The 10809-nt window shown below is 44.2% G+C and overlaps 1 protein-coding gene across 1 annotated transcript; it reads left to right on the forward strand.

The window, feature by feature from the left end:
- Positions 1 to 2477: 2477 nt before the first annotated feature.
- On the forward strand, positions 2478 to 6166 carry LOC146026988 (uncharacterized). The gene is made up of 5 exons (XM_083158015.1): positions 2478 to 2629; positions 2724 to 2825; positions 3128 to 3226; positions 3470 to 3577; positions 5484 to 6166. Exons 2-5 carry the CDS (start codon positions 2822 to 2824, stop codon positions 6083 to 6085), a joined length of 813 nt encoding a protein of 270 aa, XP_083014141.1. The 5' UTR covers positions 2478 to 2629; positions 2724 to 2821; the 3' UTR covers positions 6086 to 6166.
- The last annotated feature ends 4643 nt before the right edge of the window (positions 6167 to 10809 follow it).

Here is a 10809-nt window from a genome sequence, read left to right on the forward strand (position 1 = left end):
AAAATTCGTATTCGTATTTGTATGTCGAGGTGTTACGAATGTGTACGCACGCTGTTTTCGTAGACGTATTCGTATTCCGGAATGGAATGTACAAAGATGTTTTATTTTGAAAAGTCGTATTTTCCGATGTCGTAGCCATTCGTATGCTGTTTTACGTACGTAAAAATCGTCCGTGAAATTCGTACATTGAAATACGAATGTCGTAACAAGTTTTGTTTGAAACCTTAGTTATTTTACGATTTTTCGTAGATTACATTACGAAAAGTCGTAAACAGTTTAACATACGTGAAGACGTAAACGGAAGCTGACCTGTGATTGGTGTCTTGTGTTTACACATGGGAGGGCTCACACAGGCCTATATAAGTCCTGTTTGACCCACTAATGCTTGTGGGTGTAGGTTGGAGTGTGGAGAGAGGAGCAGAGGTGGCTTGTTAGGTGTGGTGAGTATTTTGATCAGTGTGAATTCTGACTGTGTATTGTTGCTGAAAGGTGTCTTGTGTTATTGTTTGTCTTTGTATTGTCAAAGTTTGTTTTTTATTTTTTTTGGTTTAAGTGGCTGTTGTGTCTATATTTGTGTGTGTGTGTGTGTGTGTGTGTGTTGTGTTAGAGTGAAGGAGCTGGAGTGTGTTTAGTGTTGTTTGTGTTTATATTTCTGTGTGTTTGCCTTTTGAATTTAGGGGGAAATGTCTGAGAGTGGGGATAGCTTCATGGATTTGGGTGAGGTAGAGGAGGTGTTGGTGGGTGATGATTTGCTTGAGGAGGAGGAGGAGGAATATATGCCAGAGGAAGGTGTGGGTGATGATGAGGATGATGATGATGATGTGTCTGCTGCCACCCCTGCTGCCTCAAAAAAGGGCAACAAAAACCCTGGCAAGAAGATGCCTATGTTCACGGCTGCTGAAAGCAGTGCCCTTGTGAACACTATAATGAAATACAAGGCACCCCTGTTTCTGCAAGCAGTTTCTGCTGGACGAAAGGCAGCTATATGGAGGACTGTAGTAGAAGTGGTCAATGCCCACGGGTCTATTCAGCGTGACTTTGCCAGCTGTAAGAAGCGCTTCTATGACATTCGCCGCCGTGTAAAGGCTAAGATGACCAAGGCAGAGAAACATGAGCGCAAGTATGGGGCCAATGTGCCCTCCCACATTGAGTGGAAGCCCTATGAGCGGGCAATGGCGACTCTGATACCCAAGGTAGTCATCAGTCCACCAGGTGTCATTGATTCTGATGCCCGTCATGCTGGTGAGTATAACTTTTGGGGAAGGGATTCATATTGCTGTGTATTGTTCTGTGCAGAGTTATTTAGCTGACATAGTTTAATCAGCAATGAGGCACCCTCAATAATTAGTGTAATTGTGCAGGTCACATGATACATGGCGCACATGTTTTTTCTGATTGGCAGTAATTTTGTATGGACACATTCCGTCAACACAACCACTATGTTGACATGTGTTTGTAAGGGCTTGTAATGGGGACATGTATAGTGTGTGTTGTTGTTGTATTATTTTGTTGTTGTTATTTGTTGTTCTTTGTGCATGTAATCACAGCTGCCCGTGCTAAAAAAGACCGCACCTCATCCCCCTCTGGATCTTCTGTGTCCGGACACAAACATGGGTCTAGCCAAAAGCAACACCATCGTGGTCCCCACACTACTGGTGTGTCTAGTCGTCATGCTGCAAGACTTCAAAAGGCACACTGTGGTTCAGTTGCATTGCAAGATGTGCAATTATCAGATGATGACACAGGTGTGTATTGTTATAAAGTGCGTCATCAAAATATTATATGAGTCCACAATCATAGAAGCGCCTAAGTGACACCATGGGGATTGACCAACAGGAAGGCCCTCTGCAGCTGTGACTGAGACTGTGGTGTGCACATTACAGCCATGCAGAGATTGTCTGTGTCCTTTTGATTGATATTGTTTGTGGCAAATTACTCATTATGCACACTTCTCTCTCTCTCTCTCTCTCTCTCTCTCTCTCTCTCTCTCTCTCTCTCTCTCTCTCTTAGTAGTGTTGGCTAAGTTTCCTTTGTTGTGTCTTCTCCATACAGCATCCAAGGTACCATCACGGTCGGTTCCGGCACAGTCACGCAGGACATCTGCAGCATCCTCCACTGAGCAAGGGCAAGGCGGGTTGTTTGATGTGGAGACTGGTATGTGTTCTACCACTAATACAAACACACCATGTACTCTTTCTTTCTGTATGGCTCTCTCTCTCTCTCTCTATCTCTCTCTCTCTCTCTCTCTCTGTCTCTCACTCTCTCTCTCTCTCTCTATGGTTTCGTCAATTTAATACTCACTTCTCTCTACCATACAGCATTGCGCACAGCAGCACACACTGTCCCATCAAGGCCACACAGGTCATCAGCAGCATCATCCACTGACCCTGCCCATGGCCATTCTGATGTCGGGAGAGGTTAATATGTCTTCACAGCGTCAGCTGCAGCATAAACTCTGTCTGTATGTGTTTCCCATTCTCTCTGTTTGGCTTACATTTTGAATGTCTCCCTTTACACATCCATACAGCACCCCGTCCTGCAACGCACACTGACCCCTCAAGGGCACACAGGACAACAGGCTCATTCACAATTGACCATGGCCAAGGGGATGTATCGGATGCTGGGAGAGGTGTGTTACAATTTATCCTCATCTTTGCCTGTGTGTGTGTGTGTATCTGTATGGTGTTGTGGGAATAATATTTTATGTTCCTATCTCCATACAGTAATACGTCCTGCACCGGCCTATGTCCACACAAGGAGCCATGCCACACCACTCTCCAGTGTGTACAATGTTCCCCTTGGGGACTTTTTCGAGATCGAAATGGGTAATCCTATTTTTCAATGTATGTTTATTTTTTTTTTTTGGTGTAATTTGGTGTGTCTCTCTCTCTCTCTCTCACTCTCTCACTCTCACACTCTCTTTCTCTCTCATTTTTTGCCATGGCCAATAATGAATGGTTTTGTGGTTTTTGGTGTACAAATCTTAGTACCAGTATATTGGTTGCAGTATGTACATAAATGTTCCCATGTAGGTTTTTTCCAACGGCTATATATGTTTCCAGATATGTACCTTTGTTGACTGAAGTGTTGTTGGTACTGTGCTTATATATTGTTGTGTTATCTGCAGCGCCAAGCCCTTCTGCTGGTCCAGCGAGTGTGCGCCAGTCAGCCCCTACAGCAACGGTCTCGGTGGCCCCTCAAGCCACTGATGATGACCTTGATATAGGTAAATTTTTCCCACATTCTATTGTCTGGTTTTGAGTAAAGCAATTTCCAGGATGTTCATCATCTACATTTGATCCTGCATTTATTTGACTATTGGTGCAAAGCATGCTGGTGTCATGTGTCTGTGATCCACATCAGGTGTACCACAATGTGTCATTGTGAAATTTGTGTGCACAGTATTGCCATGAACCTTGAAGGTTTAATTTCCATTGTTGACACTTGTCATTTATCTCTGTTTTTTCAGCACAAGATTCTCAAACAGTAACTTCCCAACCACTTGGACCAATGGTGATTCTACCACCTGTGCTTACCCCACAACGCCACACCACTCAGCAGCAACAAACAGACAAACGTAAGTTATGATCATGTGACACATAACACACACCATGACCATAACCAGGTGCAATGGACACCCTCATCCCTGTAGTGTAGATAAATGTAAGTTTACACCTGTGCTTATGTGCAAAATATCTGCTCATGCTCATCAGCACAGGTGTGGTTAATCAGAGTTCAATCGATGTGTCAATGAGGCAATAATTAGCACACTCCTGTAGTTGCTAATGTTATTTTGTGTGTGGTGAGTTTGTTTAGTAGGGCTAATCTACCCCAAATAACACTGATCCACCACACACACAGAAATTAAAAAGCGCTGTATGTTGTGCAAATGTACATTGACACGGACATGAAATTTGGGATACTAGATTAGTCTGAACAAACGCCTAATGCAAGACACACATCAGACCAACTTCCCTCCAAACAAGTAGTTGTTTGGGGAAAAATAAAAACCTGGTACTGGATGGGTGCAAAGTCCAATCTGAAAAGAGTTTTAAAACCCATGATATTGCTCTAAATTAAGCTGACAAAATCATTAAATGTAACCGATTCAACTACAGTACCATGTTTGCATGTCAGTTTTTGTTGTTGTTAAGATGTAGCCCACATTAAAACCACAGTAACAAAAACATTCGCTCCCATCCAGTACCACCTTTTAAACAATCCAAACAACCAGATGGCTGGTTGATTGGAAGTTGGTGTGATGTCTGCCCAGCAGAACAGAGGTCAGATGGAAATTAGTTTACACTATGGCATATTTCAAAGCCACACCATCCGTGAGCCTGAGTGTGTCCTTCTTACAACCAGAATAAGTGGATTGTGGGCCTAACCAAAATAAACATCTAACTCATAAAATTACTTACCTAACTCACTCATCATCTTTGTTAATGGTTTGGGTGTGTTGGACTGCAAACATTTCCATGCCAATTTCACTAACACACTTCCCACACAATCAAACTAATTAATGTGGAGATGCAACTAATGAACACAACCTTTTTTGGGCACATCATCAGTGCAGCAGCTGACACCAATGTTTCAGTTTACATCACATACTCTACATTAGAGTGAAGCTGCTTGCAATTAGGCAACACACATTATTTGCCAGTAACCTTTAACACCTTAAAGCTATATTTCGCATTCCATTACATGTGGTTAGCAAACAGTATTGCGGCTGTGGAAGAGTTAAGCCTTTCATGGTGACAGCACCAATAATGATTGTGTGATTGCATTAGCTGCATTTATTAGGCTCCAGCCTTATTAGTCATTACACAGGGGAATTGACCAGGAATCACAGTACTATGTTAATGTGCACATACAGCAGTTAACAAACACATGGTATAGTGCAGCCATCCTCTAAATTTGGCCCTCCAGCTGTTGTGAAAGTACAAGTCCCATCATGGGCTGCCAGAGTTTGGGTACTACCACATGCTAAAACTTGGCCAAGTCACGCTGGGATGTGTAGTGTCACAACAGCTGGAGGGCCATAGTTTGAGGATGCCTGGTATAGTGCCAATTATGTTCAACAAATGGTTATAGTTGTATGAACATTTGTCAGGTTAGATGCATTTCTAAGCTAACGCACATCGAGTGTTTGCAACCATACCAACGCTTCCAACAAGCACACACACAATAATGTTCAGCAGCCTCTACAGTGTCCATACTGTCATTGTTATCATTGGTATGAAAGTATAATACCCATATAGGCATGTTCATTTCAGGAAAAGATGACTGAGCAAGAATAACATAATGCTTAGGATATATGTTTTTATTTACATCATATGGTCACTTTACATTGTCACATATCTAACAGAAGTTCTCACTTGCAAAACTAATTCGTTGTGTCAAATTATTCAATAAGGCAATGTTAGTGTGATAGCATAAATGTAGTATGACAAAATATTCATCATAACCTTTCATTATAACAGGTGTGGAGATACCAGAGGACAATGCACCTGCAGCAGCAGAACAGGAGGATGACTACTTGGCCCATTTCAGCGACACAAACCCATCAGCTCCACCCAGACAAATTCAACAGCGGCCACAATTGCCAATATGTCCACCACAGGAAGCTTGTGGTCCAGGTGCGGAATTCACATCATCCTGGGCAGCACAACAAGAGCGCGGCGAAGCCGCATTGCAGCGACAAGCCCAGAACATGGACAAAATCCATTTGGAGATTTCGCGAATTGGGAAAACCCTCACTCTCCTGCACAAGGACAACCGGACCCTTTTAAAGTGCATGACAGAGATGCGTGTAGAAAATCTCACCTTCCAAAATCGCATGCTAACAATTATGGAATCCCTTATCCAGCAGCAGAGTACACACAGCAGGCTGTTGGAAGATATTTCAGTGTCATTTAAGGAACGCAATCTGCTGGCAGCCGCACACAGCCCAGCCTCCCAGAGCAGCAGTGGCACGGGTCAAACAACACCACTCCCATCCCCCACACGCCGCACAACCAGACACACGCAAAAAGACACACAACCTGCAAAGGGGTCTAGGGCGTCAAAGCGTGGGGGTAAATGAATATTGCTTCATACAACTGTGTCCAAGGCAATGATGTTATGTTGCCACTGATGTGCTTATTAAAGTTATGTTTGAACAACACATTTGTGTCGTCACTTTCCATTGATGCAACAACACAGCACTGATGCTATTAGAATGTCACTTTCAAAGCAAAAACACACCTGTGGTAAGTGGGTTTAAATGTCTACCTCACAGAACGGAGTTATGTGACAGGCAAAATACACAGGCCACACACGCACAGTACAGAATATTGAAAATGTAGAATGTGGTCCAAAATAGGAAGTATATGGTGATTGATTAGTCCAACTCCAGCATTGGTGAACATCACAGATCTGCAAAGAAATATATGATTAGGCAACTTGGACAACACATACATACACCTATAAAGAGAGGGACCACTTACTTACACACAGTACAGAGGCAGCCAATACATCTCAATATCAACCACACAATGAAGTATCTGTGCATTGTCCACACACATCTGTACCAGCAGCACTGTTTGAGAGCAGAAAACACAGGTTGGTGTTACATGCTGCATACTTCATAGCTTTACACACACATAAGGGTCGCAACATTTTGCCTATCATGTGACCCTTGCAAAACCCCCTGCACTAACACATTCCCTAAACCATTCACATAGATGATTGACATCTTGAAGACCTTGTAAACCCATGAGACTCACCATGCAGATTGGCAAAAGGGGCAACTTAGACACACATCAACCATGGCAAGGGCAGCACACACAACAACACCACCTGAGAAAGGTGTATGAGGAAGGGCTGGTGGCTGCATGAGAGAAACAGGTTTTCAGTGTAAAATTTGTACACCAATTATAAGTGCACAATCCCAAACATTTTACTAACTCGACCACAAATTATAAAAATAACTAAAACACTTACAGACCATCGACAGACCAACCCCAGACATCCAGGTACAAGACCGCACAGGTGTTCAAGGCCCACACACATGTGTGCATATTGCACACACATTCAGCCTACAAAGGCAAATGTGTAAAGTTATGGTAGTCAATTTTACAATTAAGATGAATGTAGCCTTTTTTTCATTTTGACCATTTTTAATGCAAAACCAGTTAATGCAATCATGTTAAGCATTGTATCCAAGGGACAGCAGACTTAAGGTGCCTATACACGTTACAATTATTGTATACAATATTGTATACAATATCACTTCTCATAGCATATTGGTTTGGCAATGAGATGAGATCTAGTACAAAAAGTATGTGCTACACGTACTTTTTGTACTAGATCTCATCTCATCTGAACTCATTGCAAAACCGAGATGCGATGAGATGCCATATTGTATACAATAATTGTAACGTGTATGGGCACCTTTAGCCGTCACAACCGTACAATGGTTACCTACAAATTCATAATGGTGCACAGGTGATGGTACATTTAAGTGGCAGACACCCAGACACATGTAGCAAGACCACAGCCATATAGCATGGACGGTATGAACAACACATAACATAGATACTCACCACTAAAGTATGCCTCAATCAGTTCCTGCCGAATCTGCCGCCCAGACACTGAGCTCCATCTATCACCAGATGTATCATTCTCCAAATCAGCCTCGCTGTCTTCTCCGCCCTCAATGACTGGTAGATCTTGATCCAGACAGAGGTTGTGAAGAAAACAGCAAGCCATCACAATTTTCGAAACCTTTTCGGGGCTGTACAGCAACAAACCACCAGACTTGTCCAGACAGCGGAAGCGAGATTTTAACACTCCGAAACATCTCTCTATCACACATCTGGTGGCCTTATGTGCACGTTGAAAATTGTGATCTGATTCAGAAAGGGGGGAAGACAGTGGAGTCAGGAGCCAGGATAAACAGGGGAACCCCCTATCCCCTGCAAAACAGTAATATAAACACAAGAGCAACACGTGAGTAAATGTTTGGGAGCAAACACACATTAGGACATGTATAGAGGCAAACAACTGATATTGTAGACACATTTGAGACTGAAAATGATGAGGAGATTTTCACTCACCCAGCAGCCAGCCCTCTGGCATTAATCCGGCTTGAAATTCATCAAAGAGGACTGACTGGGCGAGGATATAGGAGTCATGACATGAGCCAGGGTAGCCTGCAAACACACTCATGATCTTAAGATTGGCATCACAGACCACCTGCACGTTGGTACTTGTGCTTCCATGACGATTGTAATAGGAACGGGCAGTATCCCGAGGTGGTCTCAGCTGAATGTGGGTGCAGTCAATTGCACCAAGCACATTTGGCATGCGTGCAATCCGATGGAATGCTACCCTAACATCATGCCACTCTGTCTCCTGGCTTGGGAAGCAGATTGAGGCATCTATATGTGGCTGAAGGGCTTGAAGCACCTGGGTCAGGTACCTGGACAGTGTGGACTGAGATATTCCAATGCCATGACCAGTGACATGCTGAAAACTGCCAGACGCAAGAAAGTACAACACAGCCAGCAGTTTATGCAGGCCTGAGACAGCGCAAGAGCGTCCTGTCACAGGATCTAGCTCCAGTCTAATGAGGCCATACAGACGGAGAATGTTTGAACGATTAAGCCGGAACATCTGTATAACGACATCATCCGGCAATGCGTCAAAACGTAAACGCGGCCTAAATAAACGGGGCCTACGCAGCCTCTGGGATACCTGCTGAAACTGCTGAACATGCTCAATTTCATGATGCCCGCGTCTTCTGCGCTGGCACTGCCAAGACATTAGCGCTCTGCAAGCCCACACTGAAGCAGTAGTATACATATAAAAGTCTGCCATGGTCAGAGTCAGGTAGTGTTTGTAGGTGTTGTTGAGGCTTTTATAAGGCACCAATTATTCATTAGAAATGTGTGTGAGTTATTAAGCTAATGATAACAGATGTGTCCCATTGGTGCTGAACAAACATACTTCAAAATAGACCTTCCTAAGGCAGGTCTATTTTGAAATACGATTCCAAACACGAATATTACAACTTCACGCATACGACTTTACGCATTCACGAATACGACTTTTAAGTACATTTGAGAATACGCATAGCACATTGAAAAAACAGGCGTATTCTTTCGATGGTGTAGTCTTTTCGTAGACATGCGTAGTCGTATTTGCAAATACGACTACGACCTCAATACGACAGGATTACGACAAAACACATTTCACGATTATACGATTTTTGCACTTGATAATTGACCATTTCACGAATACGACATAATTTCACGATTTTATCATTACGAATACGACTTTTTTCTACTTTAAAATACGAATCCATATTAGTAAATTTCCCTCTCTATATAACACACCATACACATTTGACACATAAGTGCCACTTACCTACATGCTCAATGCCAGAGGCTTCATGCTCGATGCCAAGGGGCTTCATGCTCGATGACAAGGTGCACTGAATTTGCTCGTTGCCAAGGGGGACAGAACTGTGCAGTGGCCCACTCCTGGCTCCCCGCCGCTATTTGCAATTCAATTCACCGCCAGTAGTGTGCAGCAGGGAGGGAGGGTGGGAGCAGTAGGGTGGGAGGGTATCTGCAGTGGGGTGGGAGGGTGGCTGGGTGAGTGCAGGAGGGTGGGAGAGTGGGTGGGAGTACACCCTACTTAGCCAGCCGATGGTTAGCCGGCCCACTCACCTCACCCCCCCACCTCCTCCCAGTGTGCGTCCGTGTGCAAACCCCCCCTCCTGCCTGTGCTGACACACCGACGACCCCTCCCCCCTGTCAGTGTGCGTCCATGTGCGCACCGCCCGCCTGCTCACGGCTCCCCCGCTATGTACGGGAGAGAGACGTGCTGTGCTGCTATGTAATATTCATATCTCCCACTGCTGGACCACTAGCCAATGAGCGCTCGCGGTCCAGCAGCCACCAGTTGATTGGCTGCTGGACTGCAAGCGCCCATTGGCTAATGGTCCAGCGGGATATATGATTATTGCATAGCAGCACAGCACGTCTCTCGAGTCCCGGACAGTGCACAGCGGGGGAGCCGTGAGCGGGCGGGTGGTGTGCACATGTGTGGTATGCACGGTCCGTTTTTTTCCGGGGAGATGGGACGGTACTTAATGGGGACAAGACTTGAAGAGACGGTTGTGGTTTAACGGGTTAGGTTTTATTTCTTTACAATTGATAACTGTGAAAACCACTACGAACTTTAGTGTCTTGTTTTTCGGCTACGTACGGTACACAATTCACTCCTCGCGCTACTACTAGTATAAATCTTTACCAACAGAAACCTGATAGGCTGACACCCTATTTACCTTTGCAATATTACAGGGACAATTAAGCGCACATACAAGATACAACACAATGAGACCAAATGGTGCCGCTATATATAAACTTGTCCCGGATGCGGGTCTAGGGCCCGGCCCGTGCACAGGACTTAATGAAAACTGGCAATTGGCCTTCCTACGGATAAGTAGCCCATGTGGTGGAATTGCCTGGCCTTCCTACGTATCAATAGCCAGGGTGGTGTAGTTGCCTGACCTTCCTACGGATCAATAGCCAGGGTGGTGTGCTAAACTACACAGAATTGTTTTAAAGTTAAAGTAGTTCGACTATTTGAACTTCAAAACCACAAAACAATTGCAGTCCTAAATGACAGCACGGCCCATACCGCAGCTGCGGTTACGCAATTGTAACACAACCCATTAGTGGTGCTTCCTGATCTTAGTTACATCTTGCTTCTACTTATAGTTTGGTCTTGAAGAACATAATGAGCACTTAAGGTACA

The sequence above is a fragment of the Crinia signifera genome, chromosome 8 (genome assembly GCF_055691185.1).
Source record: "Crinia signifera chromosome 8, ASM5569118v1, whole genome shotgun sequence".
Taxonomy (NCBI): Eukaryota; Metazoa; Chordata; class Amphibia; order Anura; family Myobatrachidae; genus Crinia; species Crinia signifera.